Here is a 24,274-nt window from a genome sequence, read left to right on the forward strand (position 1 = left end):
CCGTGCACAGGACTCAGCGGTAATGAAGGGACTCACGTAGCGACTGTGGGTGGATCGTGATGGGAACGGGTGGCAGGACATGGCGCTGCTCTGCGGCTGCAGGTTGGCATCGAACACACTGCACAGCATGGCGAGGGTCTGCACGTCGTGCAGGTGGCAGTAGTGGGCCAGTCTGGGCAGAGAGGAGAGCGGAGCGCGTGATGTGAGGACGTCAGCAATAGACAGAGAAACGGACATAGGAGACGAGAACATACAGCGACTCCAGCATCTGGCGGCCGAATGGGTGACGGGCCCACGGGGTCTCAGAATCCGGCTCAGACTTAGGGGTGAGGCACAAGTCATTAGCAGCAGCGGCCAGAGCCCAAACCTGAGGACAGAGGAGAGGCCTTCATTAGCGCACACTTACCCTGCCATCTACTACCACAGATACTGAGGGTTGTAGTCCTTGATAATCCATTGTCAGATAGACAATCATTAGCGGATTACTGGGACCCTCAGATTCCAAGAAGGGGGCTCTGCAAAACATCACACAAATGGAGCATGTGCACGACAACTCCGGGGCAGGCCCCCTTCGCTGCCCCCGGGCTCCGGGGCGGGCCCCCTTCGCTGCCCCCCGGCTAGGGGATCACTTTAAAACTTGGTACAATCACTTTAAGAACTCAAGTCAATTACTTGTTACAGATCTGAAAGCCTTAAAGGGCCCCTCACCTGCACCAGATCCCTGCGGCCCACGCTCAGGGCGGAGGCGGCGTTCTTCTGGCACATTCCCTGGAGATCACCACGGTTTAATCTTCACAACAGAAAATATTTATTAATATTTGAATTCAGCATTATACGGAAGCTGCCACCATTAGTGAGGGATTCTCATTGTACACGTCATCCTCTGGGACCCCGCAATCCCGAGAACGAAGGATCCACAAAAGAGGTGTAACCCGACATCCCTTACACCAGATCTCCCTGCAGTCAGGCATGGCGGAGGAGCACAGCTCTGCAGGGAAAGGTTACAAGAGAAAGCAGCGCTAAACGAGAGCAGATTCCCTCTTCATTCAGGATTCTTGGGGGTCCCAGAGGTTGGATGTAATAGTGATGGCCTGACCTCAGCAATAAGCACTCACATGTACATCTCCCCCAGGGCCTTGTGCACGGACAGCAGACATGAGATGTCCTGGAGGATCACTTTTCCGGCCGCTTTGATGGGTCGGAAGCCGGAGTCGCTGCTCTCCCTCTTAGACTTCCATCGACGTGATTTCTGGTGGGACACACAAGTCAGTCGTTTTTTTTGTGGGGGGAGGGTTCAGGAGCCAGGAGGGTCACGACTATATTCTGGGTGGGCAGAATAGAGCATGTAACGGCCCAGTCACATGTACGGACAACGGCGGGAGAAGCCGACACCAGCCCCGCGCTGCCACATCCCAGATTAGGGCAGGCGCGGAAGACTGGCCACTGACCTTATAAATTAATATTTGGATCTGGATCTGATTGTATCCATGACAAATAGCCATCATGGATCCCCCAAAATGTGGAAAATAACCCCTATGTGCCACATAAACCCCATAAATTACCCAGCAATCGACAACGGATTAAAGACAAGGAGGACGAGGTGAGACTCCAATATACGGTACGAAAACTCGTAAAGGAAAGAAAGACAGAAAAATACTGAGGCAGCAGTGCGAGCGCGAGAGACCAAGATCAAGTGAGTAAAAAGGAGGGTGGGGGGCAAGGGAGCAAGAGGCCAGGAATTGCAAGGGAAGAAGAAAAAAAAAAAAAAAAAAAAAAGGAGAGGAGGAGAAGAAGAAAAAGAGAGGAGGAGAAGAAGAAGAAAAAGAGAGGAGGAGAAGAAGAAGAAAAAGAGAGGAGGAGAAGAAGAAGAAAAAGAGAGGAGGAGAAGAAGAAGAAAAAGAGAGGAGGAGAAGAAGAAGAAAAAGAGAGGAGGAGAAGAAGAAGAAAAAGAGAGGAGGAGAAGAAGAAGAAAAAGAGAGGAGGAGAAGAAGAAGAAAAAGAGAGGAGGAGAAGAAGAAGAAAAAGAGAGGAGGAGAAGAAGAAGAAAAAGAGAGGAGGAGAAGAAGAAGAAAAAGAGAGGAGGAGAAGAAGAAGAAAAAGAGAGGAGGAGAAGAAGAAGAAAAAGAGAGGAGGAGAAGAAGAAGAAAAAGAGAGGAGGAGAAGAAGAAGAAAAAGAGAGGAGGAGAAGAAGAAGAAAAAGAGAGGAGGAGAAGAAGAAGAAAAAGAGAGGAGGAGAAGAAGAAGAAAAAGAGAGGAGGAGGAGAAGAAGAAAAAGAGGAGGAGGAGAAGAAGAAGAAAAAGAGGAGGAGGAGAAGAAGAAGAAAAAGAGAGGAGGAGGAGAAGAAGAAGAAAAAGAGAGGAGGAGGAGAAGAAGAAGAAAAAGAGAGGAGGAGGAGAAGAAGAAGAAAAAGAGAGGAGGAGGAGAAGAAGAAGAAAAAGAGAGGAGGAGGAGAAGAAGAAGAAAAAGAGAGGAGGAGGAGAAGAAGAAGAAAAAGAGAGGAGGAGGAGAAGAAGAAGAAAAAGAGAGGAGGAGGAGAAGAAGAAGAAAAAGAGAGGAGGAGGAGAAGAAGAAGAAAAAGAGAGGAGGAGGAGAAGAAGAAGAAAAAGAGAGGAGGAGGAGAAGAAGAAGAAAAAGAGAGGAGGAGGAGAAGAAGAAGAAAAAGAGAGGAGGAGGAGAAGAAGAAGAAAAAGAGAGGAGGAGGAGAAGAAGAAGAAAAAGAGAGGAGGAGGAGAAGAAGAAGAAAAAGAGAGGAGGAGGAGAAGAAGAAGAAAAAGAGAGGAGGAGGAGAAGAAGAAGAAAAAGAGAGGAGGAGGAGAAGAAGAAGAAAAAGAGAGGAGGAGGAGAAGAAGAAGAAAAAGAGAGGAGGAGGAGGAGAAGAAGAAAAAGAGAGGAGGAGGAGGAGAAGAAGAAAAAGAGAGGAGGAGGAGGAGAAGAAGAAAAAGAGAGGAGGAGGAGGAGAAGAAGAAAAAGAGAGGAGGAGAAGAAGAAGAAAAAGAGAGGAGGAGAAGAAGAAGAAAAAGAGAGGAGGAGAAGAAGAAGAAAAAGAGAGGAGGAGAAGAAGAAGAAAAAGAGAGGAGGAGAAGAAGAAGAAAAAGAGAGGAGGAGAAGAAGAAGAAAAAGAGAGGAGGAGAAGAAGAAGAAAAAGAGAGGAGGAGAAGAAGAAAAAGAGAGGAGGAGAAGAAGAAGAAAAAGAGAGGAGGAGAAGAAGAAGAAAAAGAGAGGAGGAGAAGAAGAAGAAAAAGAGAGGAGGAGGAGAAGAAGAAAAAGAGAGGAGGAGGAGAAGAAGAAAAAGAGAGGAGGAGGAGAAGAAGAAAAAGAGAGGAGGAGAAGAAGAAAAAGAGAGGAGGAGAAGAAGAAAAAGAGAGGAGGAGAAGAAGAAAAAGAGAGGAGGAGAAGAAGAAAAAGAGAGGAGGAGAAGAAGAAAAAGAGAGGAGGAGAAGAAGAAAAAGAGAGGAGGAGAAGAAGAAAAAGAGAGGAGGAGAAGAAGAAAAAGAGAGGAGGAGAAGAAGAAAAAGAGAGGAGGAGAAGAAGAAAAAGAGAAAGAAAAAAAAAAGAGTGAAAGAAAAAAAAAAAAGAGTGAAAGAAAAAAAAAAAAAGAGTGAAAGAAAAAAAAGAGTGAAAGAAAAAAAAAAAGAGTGAAAGAAAAAAAAAAGAGTGAAAGAAAAAAAAAGAGTGAAAGAAAAAAAAAAAAGAGTGAAAGAAAAAAAAAAAAAGAGTGAAAGAAAAAAAAAAAAAAAGAGTGAAAGAAAAAAAAGAGTGAAAGAAAAAAAAAAAGAGTGAAAGAAAAAAAGAGTGAAAGAAAAAAAAAAAGAGTGAAAGAAAAAAAGAGTGAAAGAAAAAAAAGAGTGAAAGAAAAAAAGAGTGAAAGAAAAAAAGAGTGAAAGCAAGGGAGTGAGCTTTGAGAAGCTGACAAAAGGCAAGAGTAACGGAGCAAGAGGCCAAGAAGGGCATGGGAGCGCAATCGAGTAAAAAGGGTGTGGGGAGGAGGGCAAGGGAGCAAGCGTGAGACAGACGGAGAGAGACAAAAAGAGAAGGAAAAAAAAAAAAAAAAAAAACCACACACAAACAAAAAGAAATAGAAAGACAATAGGAGGAGAACAAGAGTATAACTGATTAACAGCAAGAATGAGACGAAAAGAGACCTGGATGCGAGAAGAGACAGCTCGGGTATATCCACAGGTCAGAGACTGTCAGTACCTGTCCGCCATTAGTGTATATACCCTGAAGTAAAGACACGGATAAACCAGAGGCGAAGGGGACGGAGCACAGAGCGGAGGGGACGCCGTTGATGGCACGAAGCAACGCAAGACGGACATTCTCCACACGTAGGTACAGATGGTGTGTTATTACCAGGAGACCTCGAGAAGAAGGAAAAACCTGACACCATGGGACGTCATCGTCTGCTGCAGCGTAACGGTACCCAATGAGTTGTACTTCAGTCACAAGTCAGAATTATAATTTTTTGAATGGAAACCATCAGCAAGTTGCCGGCAGATATAACGGCCATAACAGGATAGTCTTCTAGGAAATGTAGTCCTTGTAAGTGATACACCATGTAAGGCAGGGGGCAGAAGTCATCGCACACAGACCCCTCAGTTTTCATGGGGTACACAACACTAGTCTTCCTTTTTCTCGGGTCCCTACTGGACAGGTGAGGGGGAACAGGAGTTTGTTATTTAGCAGAACGCACTGTACCGGGAAGTCGTTAATCACTTGGATGGACCAGCGCCGGCGAGCAGACATGGGGGGCGTCTGCGTATAAGAGGAGGAGAAGATGAAAAGTGAGAAGGAGAATAAAAAAAAAAAAAAAAAAAAAAAAAAAAAAACTAGTAGATGGGACAGGTAAATAGGAAATGCTTACATAACATTTCCTTAAAGGGAATCTGTCACTCTTTTTTCGGACTATCAGCTGCCGGCATTGACATCGGGGGCTTATCTACAGCATTCTGTAATGCATTCTGTAATGCTGTAGATAAGCCTCCGATGTAACCTGAAAGAAAAACACGTTAGATTATACTCACCCGGGGGTCCAGTCCAATGGGTGTCGCGGTCCGGTACCTCCCTTCTTCATGCGATGACGTCCTCAGGCGCCAGACATCTCCCGACACCTGCGCACTGCAGGACTCTGCTTAGCCCTCAACAGGGCAGAGCAATGCGCCTGCGCCGGAGCCATTACAGGATGGGAATTAGATGACAGAGTCGTATGAAGATGGGAGGCGCCGGACCAGACCGCTTCCTCCAGTGAGTATAATCTGTGTTTTTCTTATCTTTCAGGTTACATCGGGGGCTTAACTATAGCATTACAGAATGCATTACAGAATGCTGTAGATAAGCCCCTGATGTCGGTGCCGGCAGCTCATAGTTCCAAAAAAAAAAAAAAAAAAAAAAAAAAGTGGTGACCGATTCCCTTTAAAAATGGGAAAAAATAAAACTGTAATCCTTTAGCGTTGGTCTTATATCTCCTGGCAAACAGACCTTAGGGCCATATTTCTGCCCTTCCCCAGTTCTAAAGGCAGCGATTTTAGCCCACGTGATCAGGAATAGCCTTTTATGCAATTTCCTAACAAAGATGGAACGTTATGTTCATGACAGCCGGATATACAGTACATAGTAAAAAAAAAAAAAAAAAAAAAAAAAAATAGCCATGATTGCCAATTTGGGGGGTTAATTATCCGCAAAAGGCGTCATTTTCTTTTACAGTGTGGGTGAAAGGTGAAGTGCGGGGGAGGTGCAGCCAGTCATGCACCAGTCACAGGCGAGTAGCATGCGGCGGTGGGCACAGTCGGTTGGATGAGGGCGGCAGCACGCTCCGGTGACTTTGCACGGTTCCTGTGGGGTACTTTGTGGTGACGAGGGGAAATCTTTATGGCAGCCTTCAGGACTGCACTACTGATTAGCAGTCATACCCTCTCCTTGTAGTAGAAAGAACTGATGGACACTTGCTCCTTCTCGCTTCGCGTCGGACTCCCACTGTAAAGCCGCAGGTTCCCTTGAGTCTCTGTGCGGATTTTCATGGGTGCGATCACCCCGCTGTGATAAGCAGACAGAGCGGAGAGAGACCTAAAGAAAGAGCAAGGGTCAGTACAGACGTTACAGGCTGGTGTATATTCAGCCCAGATTCCCATTCTGATCGGAGCGTGCATGCAGCATCCAGGAAAGACGGCTTCTGGTGGAGCCAGTGTGCGCCGATGTCTGCCGCCTCCCTAACATCACAGTGCCACGGTGTGGTCAGAAATGTTACTACAGTTACAGCTTTTCCTTTGCGTGTGTGAAAGGAGCTGAAGTGCCTGACCCAGTCACGGTTACAGTAAAAGACACGATAACACCCAGGGACTGACCTCGGGGTGGGCTCAGTCGGGGAGATGGCTTTGTGTATAGTCATGGGTCGGGTGAAGTAAACAAGATGACCTGCAGAGACAACAATGGTCAGGCCTGGATTCGTTTCTGGGTCTACACCTTCCACTTTTATGCTGTAACTACAAAGAACCAGTAAGGTTGGATCACCTGCTCCACAGAAGCGGGCTCCGGAGGTTCGGGGAAACGGGATGTTGGCATCTTGGTAAGACCCGTAGGCATTGGATACTCTGGCAAATGTCGGCAGAGGTGGCGTGACCGGGGTCTGCAGGGTGTAGGGACTGCTTGATGGACTGGATTCCTGGTTCTAGGAGGCAGATTGGAATGTAAAAGGGTTAAAGCAGATCTGAGCCAATGATCAGCGTTAGAGGCAGATGCCGGCTGTGTAACACAGCAGCCATCCGCCCTGCAGAAAGAACTGAGCCTCTCAGGAAGGTCTCCATTCACAGACAGCAAGCGGAGAGGACAATGGTGAAAGAGACATCTCCTACCACAAAGCTTTCCAGGCAGGAGACGAGCTGGCGCAGACACGGCTCCAGACAGCTCTGATTGCGCTTCACTTTCTGCAGAGACGTGTCCCTCAAGATCTAGGAAGGAAAAAAAACAAAACCTCAACATCATTTCTCCATAGAGAACCCAGCTCCTTAAATAAAGGACACGATCCTTGCACCGCAGTGACGGACGCCCCCAAATCCAGGCCGCGATGACGTCCCATAATAAATGCATCCAAGTTCACAAGTCAGTAACACATTGCCGATTAATGCCGCCAGTCACCGACATCCAGCAGGTGGAAGAGTCCTCGGATTCCGGGAAGGAATCCAAGCCAAGAATCCTGTCTGACCGGTGGCAGGTCCGAAAAGGCTGAGAGATTGTTATGACGTTACCTAAAATTCTCCAGAGGGATTTCAACTTTATTTTTCGGAATTAACCTATAATCCTCCGTTCACAGCTTTCTGATCGCTAAGGGTCAGACCATTGGGACCACCAGTGATCTGCAGATGGGGCTCTGGAGCCTCCTCAGTAATGGAGCATGCACTCGGCAGGCTCATAGCATTAAAAGGAGCAGAGGCGGACCCCCCAGCAATCAAAAAGTTACCCCCTTTCATCTCTGAATATCCACATCCTCCTGTGCTTGAAAAGCTACAAGTGGACACCGAGGCTGCACAGGCGGCCGCAGCAGTCCAGGAGGTCTCCATCTCCTTTTCAACAGGCTTTTACTTACCTTCAGCAGCTTCACTTTCATGGGCGAGGTGATTGTTGTAGGACTGACAAACTGGAAGGTCGGAGCGGCGTTATTGGGGTATTGGACAGGGAACATGACGACCATCCGCACCCGGTGATTGCCACAATGGACGGACACGGTGCAGTTCCGGTTCGTAGCGTCCATCTGTAAGGAGAAGAGGGATGCGATGAGCCAACATTACACATCTAGACCACCAACTACCTACCTAGGGGCCAAGGCATCAAAGAGGGGCTTCATCCATCTGGTCGCATCTCGCGTTTCCCGCTTACCTCGATGTTCACATTTCGGATATGGACGTTTATCAAGGAGAATTCCTGCTGAAGTGTCTGCGGGAGCCCCGGCTGCTCCGAACTTCCCACCACAATGGGAGTTGTTGGAGACGCCTCATCAAAAGCCACTGGATGAGATAAAGGGGAAAAAAATAATAGCGACTCTAAGCAACCACGCTGCGGACTGATCACCCGCGGTCACCTTCTTCGCCCGTCTAATTCCTGGTTTCGTTTTCTTACAGGTTTTAGAATCATCACAATCGTAATCATGTGAATGATCCTTCCCCACCCCCCCCCCCATCTGTAGCAGCAAATGTCATGTCTGCAGGACAGTGTCCAGGCCCAGAAGCATCTCACCGTGTCACCGATGCAGGGGTCGTTACATGGCATCAGATCGGCGCTCCTATCTCCACACCGCCCTCCTCCCCATCATCACTTACCCTCTTCTTCTGAGGGACCAGCGATCGGCTCCTGGGGTTGCAGGGACTTCTCTTGCTCTGGCATCAAGGATCCGTCCATCAGTTCATCCACCGGCTCCATGATATCAGTAGCACAAAGCTGGATATAACAGGAGGCGCAAAGCTCTAAATAAAGTCTAAATAAATCTACATAGGAAATACATTACAGCAATCATGTCACAGGGCTGAAAGACACCGATCAGCAGTGACATCTCTGAACAGCCGGCGGCTACAGGTCAGCGCCAGCCGCTTACCCTCTGCAGCTGAGCGTCCACCCTCCACATGCGCAACGTCTGGTCCCGTGACCAAGTCACCAACTGGTAGTCTTTGAGGCCTAGAGAGAAGACAAACAAATCAAGGTCACATTACATAACTTATACTCCAGAGCTGCACTCACTATTCTGCTGGTGCAGTCACTGTGTACATACATTACATTACTGATCCTGAGTTACATCCTGTATTATACTCCAGAGCTGCACTCACTATTCTGCTGGTGCAGTCACTGTGTACATACATTACTGATCCTGAGTTACATCCTGTATTATACTCCAGAGCTGCACTCACTATTCTGCTGGTGCAGTCACTGTGTACATACAGTGCCTACAAGTAGTATTCAACCCCCTGCAGATTTAGCAGGTTTGATAAGATGCAAATTATGTTAGAGCCTTCAAACTTCACACAAGAGCAGGATTTATTAACAGATGCATAAATCTTACAAACCAACAAGTTATGTTGCTCAGTTAAATTTTAATAAATTTTCAACATAAAAGTGTGGGTCAATTATTCAACCCCTAGGTTTAATATTTTGTGGAATAACCCTTGTTTGCAATTACAGCTAATAATCGTCTTTTATAAGACCTGATCAGGCCGGCACAGGTCTCTGGAGTTATCTTGGCCCACTCCTCCATGCAGATCTTCTCCAAGTTATCTAGGTTCTTTGGGTGTCTCATGTGGACTTTAATCTTGAGCTCCTTCCACAAGTTTTCAATTGGGTTAAGGTCAGGAGACTGACTAGGCCATTGCAACACCTTGATTTTTTACCTCTGGAACCAGGCCTTGGTTTTCTTGGCTGTGTGCTTTGTGTCGTTGTCTTGTTGGAAGATGAAATGACGACCCATCTTAGGATCCATGATGGAGGTGCGGAGGTTCTTGGCCAAAATCTCCAGGTAGGCCGTGCTATCCATCTTCCCATGGATGCGGACAAGATGGCCAGGCCCCTTGGCTGAGAAACAGCCCCACAGCATGATGCTGCCACCACCATGCTTGACTGTAGGGATGGTATTCTTGGGGTCGTATGCAGTGCCATCCAGTCTCCAAACGTCACGTGTGGGGTTGGCACCAAAGATCTCGATCTTGGTCTCATCAGACCAGAGAACCTTGAACCAGTCTGTCTCAGAGTCCTCCAAGTGATCATGAGCAAACTGTAGACGAGCCTTGACATGACGCTTTGAAAGTAAAGGTACCTTACGGGCTTGTCTGGAACGGAGACCATTGCGGTGGAGTATGTTACTTATGGTATTGACTGAAACCAATGTCCCCACTGCCATGAGATCTTCCCGGAGCTCCTTCCTTGTTGTCCTTGGGTTAGCCTTGACTCTTCGGACAAGCCTGGCCTCTGCACGGGTGGAAACTTTCAAAGGCTGTCCAGGCCGTGGAAGGCTAACAGTAGTTCCATAAGCCTTCCACTTCCGGATGATGCTCCCAACAGTGGAGACAGGTAGGCCCAACTCCTTGGAAAGGGTTTTGTACCCCTTGCCAGCCTTGTGACCCTCCACGATCTTGTCTCTGATGGCCTTGGAATGCTCCTTTGTCTTTCCCATGTTGACCATGTATGAGTGCTGTTCACAAGTTTGGGGAGGGTCTTAATTAGTCAGAAAAGGCTGGAAAAAGATAATTAATCCAAACATGTGAAGCTCATTGTTCTTTGTGCCTGAAATACTTCTTAATACTTTAGGGGAACCAAACAGAATTCTTGTGGTTTGAGGGGTTGAATAATAAATGACCCTCTGAATAAACTTTTCACAATTTAAAAAAAAAAAATTAAACAAAGAAATAACATTCTTTTTTGCTGCAGTGCATTTCACACTTCCAGGCTGATCTACAGTCCAAATGTCACAATGCCAAGTTAATTCCGAATGTGTAAACCTGCTAAATCTGCAGGGGGTTGAATACTACTTGTAGGCACTGTATATTACTGATCCTGAGTTACATCCTGTATTATACTCTAGAGCTGCACTCACTATTCTGCTGGTGCAGTCACTGTGTACATACATTACTGATCCTGAGTTACATCCTGTATTATACCACAGAGCTGCACTCACTATTCTGCTGGTGCAGTCACTGTGTACATACATTACATTACTGATCCTGAATTACATCCTGTGTTCTACTCCAGAGCTGCACTCACTATTCTGCTATGAGGGAGCAGATTATAACCCCGTTATACATCACTGAGGCACCCACCCTCCTTCTGTTTTCGCCACTGGAACTCGAGCACCACGTCGTCGTGTCCCACGAAGATGTGCACCGGGGAATGAAGGTCGTAGATGTTCCACAGCAGCAGGCTGTTCTCTCTGCGCAGCTGCGGGACCATGACTGTGACCAGGCCGTTACTGAAGGGCTGCGGAGTACAGAGACATGAGCGGATTGCAGGACGGCTGACTGTACATACATGGGGGGGAAACGCTGAGAGTCTACAGAGGAAAGCATCGGTCTCTGGCTGCAGAGGAGTCTGTGATAAACGGAGCATTAAAGGGTCAATTGGCAGTAAACGATGGCTGGACCTCCATTGTAAATACTCACCTGTCCTCTGCATCTCCCCCACCTCACTGTAGAGTGTAAGCTCTCACCAGCAGGGGCGGCTTATTGTGCTTTAATTATTGTATTGTTAACGTTGTTACTTATGACTTGTGTTTTAAAACTGTTAAACTGTAAAGCGCTGCGGAATATGTTGGCGCTATATAGAGATTATTATTTAACGATCCCTCCATGCTAAGCACGTTCTAGGAGAATGCAGCCCCCTACAAGGAGGTCACGGCGTCAGCCAATAATGGACACTGCTGATCCTACAACGCGAGCAGGAATCTACAGAGGGTCTTTACAGTAAATGAAAGGGGTGACCTGTTATAGCGCAGGTTACAAGGACCAGACGACCCCGTCACCGGCTGACTACAGGCATATGGCCACTAGGTGTAATGCCGGCTCGTGGGGCGTTGACACCCTGCGCTCACCGTGTACCGCGCCTTCCACACCGGCACCTGACACGCCAGCACACTGAGACACTTCCGAGGCTGCCGAGAATCCCAGAACTGAAAGACAGAAGAACAGGATCAGAAGAGTGACCCGACTGCCCCAAAAGGACCGCGCACGTCCAGATACCGCAGAATGGCCGCAGCCGAAACACTGCACAGGGTAAGTGGCTGGGACCCCCAATCACGAGAAGGGGGGGTCCTCCGAGTGTGGGGAGTTACTGAGCACGTGCGACCTGTGCGCCATTTATTGGCCGCTCTGATAGCGCGGAGTGCAGCTGTAACTTCACCTTCACAGAGTTGTCTTGGCTGGATGTCGCCAGGATGTATTCGTTGTCTGGGTGCCAGTCCACGCCGTGGATCTTGTACAGGTGGGCAGCGATGTACTCCACCGCAGTGCTGGGCTTCTGGAATAATGGAGCGGGATGCAATTAGGAATGGAGATAATCAATAACGATATGCAAGAATGCAATCTTACCAGCCCCTCGGCCACGCGCTGCCCAGGCCTCACACTGGGCCCTCGGCCACGCACTGCCCAGGCCTCACACTGCCCAGTCCTCGCACCGGCCCCTCGGCCACGCACTGCCCAGTCCTCGCACCGGCCCCTCGGCCACGCACTGCCCAGTCCTCGCACCGGCCCCTCGGCCACGCACTGCCCAGTCCTCGCACCGGCCCCTCGGCCACGCACTGCCCAGTCCTCGCACCGGCCCCTCGGCCACGCACTGCCCAGTCCTCGCACCGGCCCCTCGGCCACGCACTGCCCAGTCCTCGCACCGGCCCCTCGGCCACGCACTGCTTCTCTCCCATGCCAGCCCCTTTGCCATGCACAGCGCCTCCCCTCTCCCTAAGCCAGCTTGCACACAGTCAGGGTCCCCTCACCTCCCCTCCCTCAGGCTTCTACATGTGCAATATATGAAGGTAACGAACCCTCCGATCCCAGATCCGCACGTCTCCGTCGTGACTTGTGGCCAGACAGTTTGCGTTCTTTTTGTTCCACTTCACCTGGGATGCTCCGGCTGCAGGGACATTGTTATTGCAGAAAGTAAGATGATTGTGGTCTGCCATCAGCCATTTCAGTCTGGCACAGGCCCAATTTTCGATAGGATGAGTGGAAGGAAGCGCAGAAACCTCCCGTGCCCCATTATCACAACTGAAACATCTGTGAACCCCCCAGAGGCATTATATCATAGGTGACTGATAACAGCCCCTCTTATAACGCTCCAGGACTGATATAACCCAATCTAGGAATATAAGGACCGTGCAATATCAGGTGACATGAGACGTCGTTCACCCATCATACAATACCCACCCACAGCGGACAAGGAGACTGCTGGTTTCCTCGTGTCTCTGAGGGAAGACAAAAATAAGGAACAAAGTAAAAAACAAAAGACGTCCTGTCAGTGCTCAGAAATCATGATCGGTGTTGTCTTTTGAAACTCTGCAAGTTTACAGTGACTGGGGATGTGCACAGGGAAAATCAATCAGCTTGTGATTTTGGCCAGAGGGCATGATGCTGGGCTTTCAGTGCGCTAGATTACAATATACGGCTACATTACGTATCCTATTGCTCCCCTGCAATACACAGGAGGCAGCCAGAGTCAGGAGAGCGTCACAATAGTACGTACTCTGTGAAATGGAAGGAACTAAGTGAGCAGCAGTTTATCCTTCTTGAGCCTGTATAGGAGTCTCAGGATGGCGCTTTGCCTCTAGAGCTTCCACAGCTCATACTTTTTCTCCCACTGTTTTTCACAGAGCTGGGACAGCACTTTGCATCAGTATCTAATCACAAATCCAGTAATGGAAAGGAAACCCTTTAACACTGGTGTCATCACTGACCGAAACACTGTCACATTGATGATCCCTTAGCTTTTGTGCACATCAAAGGTTTTCTAAAAAAAAATTTTTCCGGCTATGTTTTCCTTGCTTCAAGATTAACTTCCGTTCCTGAATCAATTTTAAAAGGTTTTGAAACTTAATGGATTAATTTTTTTTTCCTGCAACCTACTATGAGGAGCAAAAATATGCTCAAAAGACTGAATATCAGAACGGCAAAGTGGTTAGGAATAAATGGGATGAGCCTTTCAAGTATATTTGAGAGATTTTGTGGCCACAGCTTTTGAGATACCAGCAAGAAGGCGGGAGGAAAGCTGTAGATGGGACATCAGTGTGGAGAGGGGGGGGTGAAAGCATCTAGGTTTTCAGGGACAGCAGATCATATTGACTGGTGCTTACTTGATATCCCAGATGTAGATGTATGTGTCAATAGAGCTGGTGACCAGTATTTCCGGCTCATACACTGACCAGTCCAGATCACTGAGCAGAAAAGATGGTTAGCAGGAGAAGTGCGTCACAGTAATCACTACAATATAAATCACGAGACTGACCTGATGACTCGCGTGTGACCCTGCAAGGAGGTGGCAATGTCTCCGCTGCCATCTTTCCACTGATACAGGTCTACCCGCTGGTTACTCTGGAAGAAGGAAGGACGCAGCAATAAAGATCAGGTAATGCCCGACAGTCAGCACAGAGACGGGAGAGAAGCGGCCGCTCACACCTCCGACAGTCAGCTCAGAAATGGGAGAGAAGCAGCCGCTCACACCTCCGACAGTCAGCTCAGAGACGGGAGAGAAGCAGCCGCTCACACCTCCGACAGTCAGCTCAGAGACGGGAGAGAAGCAGCCGCTCACACCTCCGCCAGTCAGCTCAGAGACGGGAGAGAAGCAGCCGCTCACACCTCCAACAGTCAGCTCAGAAATGGGAGAGAAGCAGCCGCTCACACCAAGCCTCAATTATATGCATTTGACACAGGACACAGCCCCACTCCATCACAGGGGTCACACTAAAGACCCTGCTGGAGAGATAAAGCCGCCATACACAGTGATATCACCTCAGCCCCACTACAAGTATATGTACCTGACACAGGACACAGCTCCACTCCATCACAGAGGTCACACTAAAGACCCTGCTGGGGAGATAAAGCCGCCATACACAGTGATATCACCTCAGCCCCACTACAAGTATATGTACCTGACACAGGACACAGCTCCACTCCATCACAGAGGTCACACTAAAGACCCTGCTGGGGAGATAAAGCCGCCATACACAGTGATATCACCTCAGCCCCACTACAAGTATATGTACCTGACACAGGACACAGCTCCACTCCATCACAGGGGTCACACTAAAGACCCTGCTGGGGAGATAAAGCCGCCATACACAGTGATATCACCTCAGCCTCACTACAAGTATATGTACCTGACACAGGACACAGCTCCACTCCATCACAGAGGTCACACTAAAGACCCTGCTGGGGAGATAAAGCCGCCATACACAGTGATATCACCTCAGCCTCACTACAAGTATATGTACCTGACACAGGACACAGCTCCACTCCATCACAGAGGTCACACTAAAGACCCTGCTGGGGAGATAAAGCCGCCATACACAGTGATATCACCTCAGCCTCACTACAAGTATATGTACCTGACACAGGGCACAGCTCCACTCCATCACAGGGGCCACACTAAAGACCCTGCTGGGGAGATAAAGCCGCCATACACAGTGATATCACCTCAGCCTCACTACAAGTATATGTACCTGACACAGGGCACAGCTCCACTCCATCACAGAGGTCACACTAAAGACCCTGCTGGGGAGATAAAGCCGCCATACACAGTGATATCACCTCAGCCTCACTACAAGTATATGTACCTGACACAGGGCACAGCTCCACTCCATCACAGGGGTCACACTAAAGACCCTGCTGGGGAGATAAAGCCGCCATACACAGTGATATCACCTCAGCCTCACTACAAGTATATGTACCTGACACAGGGCACAGCTCCACTCCATCACAGGGGCCACACTAAAGACCCTGCTGGGGAGATAAAGCCGCCATACACAGTGATATCACCTCAGCCTCACTACAAGTATATGTACCTGACACAGGGCACAGCTCCACTCCATCACAGAGGTCACACTAAAGACCCTGCTGGGGAGATAAAGCCGCCATACACAGTGATATCACCTCAGCCTCACTACAAGTATATGTACCTGACACAGGGCACAGCTCCACTCCATCACAGGGGCCACACTAAAGACCCTGCTGGGGAGATAAAGCCGCCATACACAGTGATATCACCTCAGCCTCACTACAAGTATATGTACCTGACACAGGGCACAGCTCCACTCCATCACAGAGGTCACACTAAAGACCCTGCTGGGGAGATAAAGCCGCCATACACAGTGATATCACCTCAGCCTCACTACAAGTATATGTACCTGACACAGGACACAGCTCCACTCCATCACAGAGGTCACACTAAAGACCCTGCTGGGGAGATAAAGCCGCCATACACAGTGATATCACCTCAGCCTCACTACAAGTATATGTACCTGACACAGGGCACAGCTCCACTCCATCACAGGGACCACACTAAAGACCCTGCTGGGGAGATAAAGCCGCCATACACAGTGATATCACCTCAGCCTCACTACAAGTATATGTACCTGACACAGGACACCGCTCCACTCCATCACAGGGGTCACACTAAAGACCCTGCTGGGGAGATAAAGCCGCCATACACAGTGATATACTTGTAGTGAGGCTGAGGTGATATGTACCTGACACAGGACACAGCTCCACTCCATCACAGAGATCACACTAAAGACCCTGCTGGGGAGATAAAGCCGCCATACACAGTGATATCACCTCAGCCTCACTACAAGTATATGTACCTGACACAGGACACAGCCCCACTCCATCACAGGGGTCACACTAAAGACCCTGCTGGGGAGATAAAGCCGCCATACACAGTGATATCACCTCAGCCTCACTACAAGTATATGTACCTGACACAGGACACAGCTCCACTCCATCACAGGGGTCACACTAAAGACCCTGCTGGGGAGATAAAGCCTCCATACACAGTGATATCACCTCAGCCTCACTACAAGTATATGTACCTGACACAGGGCACAGCTCCACTCCATCACAGAGGTCACACTAAAGACCCTGCTGGGGAGATAAAGCCGCCATACACAGTGATATCACCTCAGCCTCACTACAAGTATATGTACCGGACACAGGACACAGCTCCACTCCATCACAGGGGTCACACTAAAGACCCTGCTGGGGAGATAAAGCCGCCATACACAGTGATATCACCTCAGCCTTACTACAAGTATATGTACCTGACACAGGACACAGCTCCACTCCATCACAGGGGTCACACTAAAGACCCTGCTGGGGAGATAAAGCCGCCATACACAGTGATATCACCTCAGCCTCACTACAAGTATATGTACCGGACACAGGACACAGCTCCACTCCATCACAGGGGTCACACTAAAGACCCTGCTGGGGAGATAAAGCCGCCATACACAGTGATATCACCTCAGCCCCACTACAAGTATATGTACCTGACACAGGACACAGCTCCACTCCATCACAGGGGTCACACTAAAGACCCTGCTGGGGAGATAAAGCCGCCATACACAGTGATATCACCTCAGCCTCACTACAAGTATATGTACCTGACACAGGACACAGCTCCACTCCATCACAGGGGTCACACTAAAGACCCTGCTGAGGAGATAAAGCCACCATACACAGTGATATCACCTCAGCCCCACTACAAGTATATGTACCTGACACAGGACACAGCTCCACTCCATCACAGGGGTCACACTAAAGACCCTGCTGGGGAGATAAAGCCGCCATACACAGTGATATCACCTCAGCCTCACTACAAGTATATGTACCTGACACAGGACACAGCCCCACTCCATCACAGGGGTCACACTAAAGACCCTGCTGGGGAGATAAAGCCGCCATACACAGTGATATCACCTCAGCCCCACTACAAGTATATGTACCTGACACAGGACACCGCTCCACTCCATCACAGGGGTCACACTAAAGACCCTGCTGGGGAGATAAAGCCGCCATACACAGTGATATCACCTCAGCCTCACTACAAGTATATGTACCTGACACAGGACACAGCCCCACTCCATCACAGGGGTCACACTAAAGACCCTGCTGGGGAGATAAAGCCGCCATACACAGTGATATCACCTCAGCCCCACTACAAGTATATGTACCTGACACAGGACACAGCCCCACTCCATCACAGGGGTCACACTAAAGACCCTGCTGGGGAGATAAAGCCGCCATACACAGTGATATCACCTCAGCCTCACTACAAGTATATGTACCTGACACAGGACACAGCTCCACTCCATCACAGGGGTCACACTAAAGACCCTGCTGAGGAGATAAAGCCACCATACACAGTGATATCACCTCAGCCTCACTACAAGTATATGTACCTGACACAGGACACAGCTCCACTCCATCACAGGGGTCACACTAAAGACCCTGCTGAGGAGATAAAGCCACCATACACAGTGATATCACCTCAGCCTCACTACAAGTATATGTACCTGACACAGGGCACAGCTCCACTCCATCACAGGGGTCACACTAAAGACCCTGCTGGGGAGATAAAGCCGCCATACACAGTGATATCACCTCAGCCTCACTACAAGTATATGTACCTGACACAGGGCACAGCCCCACTCCATCACAGGGGTCACACTAAAGACCCTGCTGGGGAGATAAAGCCTCCATACACAGTGATATCACCTCAGCCTCACTACAAGTATATGTACCTGACACAGGGCACAGCCCCACTCCATCACAGGGGTCACACTAAAGACCCTGCTGGGGAGATAAAGACGCCATACACAGTGATATCACCTCAGCCCCACTACAAGTATATGTACCTGACACAGGACACAGCTCCACTCCATCACAGGGGTCACACTAAAGACCCTGCTGGGGAGATAAAGCCGCCATACACAGTGATATCACCTCAGCCTCACTACAAGTATATGTACCTGACACAGGACACAGCCCCACTCCATCACAGGGGTCACACTAAAGACCCTGCTGGGGAGATAAAGCCGCCATACACAGTGATATCACCTCAGCCTCACTACAAGTATATGTACCTGACACAGGGCACAGCTCCACTCCATCACAGAGGTCACACTAAAGACCCTGCTGGGGAGATAAAGCCGCCATACACAGTGATATCACCTCAGCCTCACTACAAGTATATGTACCTGACACAGGACACAGCCCCACTCCATCACAGGGGTCACACTAAAGACCCTGCTGGGGAGATAAAGCCGCCATACACAGTGATATCACCTCAGCCTCACTACAAGTATATGTACCTGACACAGGGAACAGCTCCACTCCATCACAGAGGCCACACTAAAGACCCTGCTGGGGAGATAAAGCCGCCATACACAGTGATATCACCTCAGCCCCACTACAAGTATATGTACCTGACACAGGGCACAGCTCCACTCCATCACAGGGGTCACACTAAAGACCCTGCTGGGGAGATAAAGCCGCCATACACAGTGATATCACCTCAGCCTCACTACAAGTATATGTACCTGACACAGGGCACAGCTCCACTCCATCACAGAGGCCACACTAAAGACCCTGCTGGGGAGATAAAGCCGCCATACACAGTGATATCACCTCAGCCTCACTACCAGTATATGTATCTGACACAGGACACAGCTCCACTCCATCACAGGGGTCACACTAAAGACCCTGCTGGGGAGATAAAGCCGCCATACACAGTGATATCACCTCAGCCTCACTACAAGTATATGTACCTGACACAGGACACAGCTCCACTCCATCACAGGGACCACACTAAAGACCCTGCTGGGGAGATAAAGCCGCCATACACAGTGATATCACCTCAGCCCCACTACAAGTATATGTACCTGACACAGGGCACAGCTCCACTCCATCACAGGGGTCACACTAAAGACCCTGCTGGGGAGATAAAGCCGCCATACACAGTGATATCACCTCAGCCCCACTACAAGTATATGTACCTGACACAGGGCACAGCTCCACTCCATCACAGGGACCACACTAAAGACCCTGCTGGAGAGATAAAGCCGCCATACACAGTGATATCACCTCAGCCTCACTACAAGTATATGTACCTGACACAGGACACAGCTCCACTCCATCACAGAGGTCACACTAAAGACCCTGCTGGGGAGATAAAGCCGCCATACACAGTGATATCACCTCAGCCTCACTACAAGTATATGTACCTGACACAGGACACAGCCCCACTCCATCACAGGGGTCACACTAAAGACCCTGCTGGGGAGATAAAGCCGCCATACACAGTGATATCACCTCAGCCTCACTACAAGTATATGTACCTGACACAGGGCACAGCTCCACTCCATCACAGGGGTCACACTAAAGACCCTGCTGGGGAGATAAAGCCGCCATACACAGTGATATCACCCCACTACAAGTATATGTACCTGACACAGGACACAGCTCCACTCCATCACAGAGGTCACACTAAAGACTCTGCTGGGGAGATAAAGCCGCCATACACAGTGATATCACCTCAGCCTCACTACAAGTATATGTACCTGACACAGGACACAGCTCCACTCCATCACAGGGGTCACACTAAAGACCCTGCTGGGGAGATAAAGCCGCCATACACAGTGATATCACCTCAGCCTCACTACAAGTATATGTACCTGACACAGGACACAGCTCCACTCCATCACAGGGACCACACTAAAGACCCTGCTGGGGAGATAAAGCCGCCATACACAGTGATATCACCTCAGCCTCACTACAAGTATATGTACCTGACACAGGGCACAGCTCCACTCCATCACAGGGGCCACACTAAAGACCCTGCTGGAGAGATAAAGCCGCCATACACAGTGATATCACCTCAGCCTCACTACAAGTATATGTACCTGACACAGGACACAGCTCCACTCCATCACAGGGGCCGCACTAAAGACCCTGCTGGGGAGATAAAGCCGCCATACACAGTGATATCACCTCAGCCTCACTACAAGTATATGTACCTGACACAGGGCACAGCTCCACTCCATCACAGGGGTCACACTAAAGACCCTGCTGGGGAGATAAAGCCGCCATACACAGTGATATACTTGTAGTGAGGCTGAGGTGATATGTACCTGACACAGGGCACAGCTCCACTCCATCACAGGGACCACACTAAAGACCCTGCTGGGGAGATAAAGCCGCCATACACAGTGATATCACCTCAGCCTCACTACAAGTATATGTACCTGACACAGGACACAGCTCCACTCCATCACAGGGACCACACTAAAGACCCTGCTGGGGAGATAAAGCCGCCATACACAGTTATATCACCTCAGCCTCACTACAAGTATATGTACCTGACACAGGACACAGCTCCACTCCATCACAGGGGCCACACTAAAGACCCTGCTGGGGAGATAAAGCCGCCATACACAGTGATATCACCTCAGCCTCACTACAAGTATATGTACCTGACACAGGGCACAGCTCCACTCCATCACAGGGGCCACACTAAAGACCCTGCTGGGGAGATAAAGCCTCCATACACAGTGATATCACCTCAGCCTCACTACAAGTATATGTACCTGACACAGGGCACAGCCCCACTCCATCACAGGGGCCACACTAAAGACCCTGCTGGGGAGATAAAGCCTCCATACACAGTGATATCACCTCAGCCTCACTACAAGTATATGTACCTGACACAGGGCACAGCTCCACTCCATCACAGAGGTCACACTAAAGACCCTGCTGGGGAGATAAAGCCTCCATACACAGTGATATCACCTCAGCCTCACTACAAGTATATGTACCTGACACAGGGCACAGCCCCACTCCATCACAGGGGCCACACTAAAGACCCTGCTGGGGAGATAAAGCCTCCATACACAGTGATATCACCTCAGCCTCACTACAAGTATATGTACCTGACACAGGACACAGCTCCACTCCATCACAGGGGCCACACTAAAGACCCTGCTGGGGAGATAAAGCCTCCATACACAGTGATATCACCTCAGCCTCACTACAAGTATATGTACCTGACACAGGACACAGCTCCACTCCATCACAGGGGTCACACTAAAGACCCTGCTGGGGAGATAAAGCCTCCATACACAGTGATATCACCTCAGCCTCACTACAAGTATATGTACCTGACACAGGACACAGCTCCACTCCATCACAGGGGTCACACTAAAGACCCTGCTGGGGAGATAAAGCCGCCATACACAGTGATATCACCTCAGCCTCACTACAAGTATATGTACCTGACACAGGGCACAGCTCCACTCCATCACAGGGGTCACACTAAAGACCCTGCTGAGGAGATAAAGCCTCCATACACAGTGATATCACCTCAGCCTCACTACAAGTATATGTACCGGACACAGGGCACAGCTCCACTCCATCACAGGGGTCACACTAAAGACCCTGCTGAGGAGATAAAGCCGCCATACACAGTGATATCACCTCAGCCTCACTACAAGTATATGTACCTGACACAGGACACAGCCCCACTCCATCACAGGGGTCACACTAAAGACCCTGCTGGGGAGATAAAGCCGCCATACACAGTGATATCACCTCAGCCTCACTACAAGTATATGTACCTGACACAGGGCACATCTCCACTCCATCACAGAGGTCACACTAAAGACCCTGCTGGGGAGATAAAGCCTCCATACACAGTGATATCACCTCAGCCTCACTACAAGTATATGTACCTGACACAGGGCACAGCTCCACTCCATCACAGGGGTCACACTAAAGACCCTGCTGAGGAGATAAAGCCTCCATACACAGTGATATCACCTCAGCCTCACTACAAGTATATGTACCTGACACAGGACACAGCCCCACTCCATCACAGGGGTCACACTAAAGACCCTGCTGGGGAGATAAAGCCGCCATACACAGTGATATCACCTCAGCCTCACTACAAGTATATGTACCTGACACAGGGCACATCTCCACTCCATCACAGGGGTCACACTAAAGACCCTGCTGGGGAGATAAAGCCTCCATACACAGTGATATCACCTCACTACAAGTATATGTACCTGACACAGGGCACAGCTCCACTCCATCACAGGGGCCACACTAAAGACCCTGCTGGAGAGATAAAGCCGCCATACACAGTGATATCACCTCAGCCTCACTACAAGTATATGTACCTGACACAGGACACAGCTCCACTCCATCACAGAGGTCACACTAAAGACCCTGCTGGAGAGATAAAGCCGCCATACACAGTGATATCACCTCAGCCTCACTACAAGTATATGTACCTGACACAGGACACAGCTCCACTCCAACACAGAGGTCACACTAAAGACCCTGCTGGGGAGATAAAGCCGCCATACACAGTGATATACTTGTAGTGAGGCTGAGGTGCTATCACTGTGTATGGCGGCTTTATCTCCCCAGCAGGGTCTTTAGTGTGGCCCCTGTGATGGAGTGGAGCTGTGTCCTGTGTCAGGTACATATACTTGTAGTGAGGCTGAGGTGATATCACTGTGTATGGCGGCTTTATCTCCCCAGCAGGGTCTTTAGTGTGACCCCTGTGATGGAGTGGAGCTGTGCCCTGTGTCAGGTACATATACTTGTAGTGGGGCTGAGGTGATATCACTGTGTATGGCGGCTTTATCTCCCCAGCAGGGTCTTTAGTGTGACCTCTGTGATGGAGTGGGGCTGTGTCCTGTGTCAGGTACATATACTTGTAGTGAGGCTGAGGTGATATCACTGTGTATGGCGGCTTTATCTCCCCAGCAGGGTCTTTAGTGTGACCTCTGTGATGGAGTGGAGCTGTGCCCTGTGTCCGGTACATATACTTGTAGTGAGGCTGAGGTGATATCACTGTGTATGGCGGCTTTATCTCCCCAGCAGGGTCTTTAGTGTGGCCCCTGTGATGGAGTGGAGCTGTGTCCTGTGTCAGGTACATATACTTGTAGTGAGGCTGAGGTGATATCACTGTGTATGGCGGCTTTATCTCCCCAGCAGGGTCTTTAGTGTGACCCCTGTGATGGAGTGGAGCTGTGCCCTGTGTCAGGTACATATACTTGTAGTGAGGCTGAGGTGATATCACTGTGTATGGCGGCTTTATCTCCCCAGCAGGGTCTTTAGTGTGGCCCCTGTGATGGAGTGGAGCTGTGTCCTGTGTCAGGTACATATACTTGTAGTGAGGCTGAGGTGATATCACTGTGTATGGCGGCTTTATCTCCCCAGCAGGGTCTTTAGTGTGACCTCTGTGATGGAGTGGAGCTGTGTCCTGTGTCAGGTACATATACTTGTAGTGAGGCTGAGGTGATATCACTGTGTATGGCGGCTTTATCTCCCCAGCAGGGTCTTTAGTGTGACCTCTGTGATGGAGTGGAGCTGTGCCCTGTGTCAGGTACATATACTTGTAGTGAGGCTGAGGTGATATCACTGTGTATGGCGGCTTTATCTCCCCAGCAGGGTCTTTAGTGTGGCCCCTGTGATGGAGTGGAGCTGTGTCCTGTGTCAGGTACATATACTTGTAGTGAGGTGATATCACTGTGTATGGAGGCTTTATCTCCCCAGCAGGGTCTTTAGTGTGACCCCTGTGATGGAGTGGAGCTGTGCCCTGTGTCAGGTACATATACTTGTAGTGAGGCTGAGGTGATATCACTGTGTATGGCGGCTTTATCTCCCCAGCAGGGTCTTTAGTGTGACCCCTGTGATGGAGTGGAGCTGTGTCCTGTGTCAGGTACATATACTTGTAGTGAGGCTGAGGTGATATCACTGT

General features: G+C 49.5%; 1 protein-coding gene across 3 annotated transcripts in view; it reads right to left on the bottom strand.

The window, feature by feature from the left end:
* WDR59 (WD repeat domain 59) overlaps window positions 1–24,274 on the bottom strand; it is a 65,258-nt gene that overhangs the window by 9,023 nt on the left and 31,961 nt on the right. The window contains exons 4-23 of one of the 3 annotated variants that reach the window (XM_073554958.1): window positions 13,958–14,043; window positions 13,806–13,886; window positions 12,883–12,920; window positions 12,501–12,589; window positions 11,864–11,980; window positions 11,556–11,633; window positions 10,789–10,945; window positions 8,580–8,659; window positions 8,308–8,425; window positions 7,868–7,995; window positions 7,578–7,742; window positions 6,847–6,942; window positions 6,506–6,662; window positions 6,340–6,409; window positions 5,908–6,061; window positions 4,697–4,753; window positions 1,116–1,249; window positions 709–790; window positions 255–367; window positions 37–172 (exon numbers count right to left, since the gene is read on the bottom strand). In XM_073554958.1, the coding sequence (XP_073411059.1) occupies window positions 37–172; window positions 255–367; window positions 709–790; window positions 1,116–1,249; window positions 4,697–4,753; window positions 5,908–6,061; window positions 6,340–6,409; window positions 6,506–6,662; window positions 6,847–6,942; window positions 7,578–7,742; window positions 7,868–7,995; window positions 8,308–8,425; window positions 8,580–8,659; window positions 10,789–10,945; window positions 11,556–11,633; window positions 11,864–11,980; window positions 12,501–12,589; window positions 12,883–12,920; window positions 13,806–13,886; window positions 13,958–14,043 (2,136 nt within the window). The remainder of the gene's footprint in view (window positions 1–36; window positions 173–254; window positions 368–708; window positions 791–1,115; window positions 1,250–4,696; window positions 4,754–5,907; window positions 6,062–6,339; window positions 6,410–6,505; window positions 6,663–6,846; window positions 6,943–7,577; window positions 7,743–7,867; window positions 7,996–8,307; window positions 8,426–8,579; window positions 8,660–10,788; window positions 10,946–11,555; window positions 11,634–11,863; window positions 11,981–12,500; window positions 12,590–12,882; window positions 12,921–13,805; window positions 13,887–13,957; window positions 14,044–24,274) is intronic. The other 2 variants (XM_073554959.1, XM_073554960.1) reach the window with 2 other exon arrangements.

The sequence above is a fragment of the Dendrobates tinctorius genome, unplaced genomic scaffold (assembly GCF_039654945.1).
Source record: "Dendrobates tinctorius isolate UK_male_01 unplaced genomic scaffold, ASM3965494v1 ptg000214l, whole genome shotgun sequence".
In the NCBI taxonomy this organism is placed as follows: domain Eukaryota; kingdom Metazoa; phylum Chordata; class Amphibia; order Anura; family Dendrobatidae; genus Dendrobates; species Dendrobates tinctorius.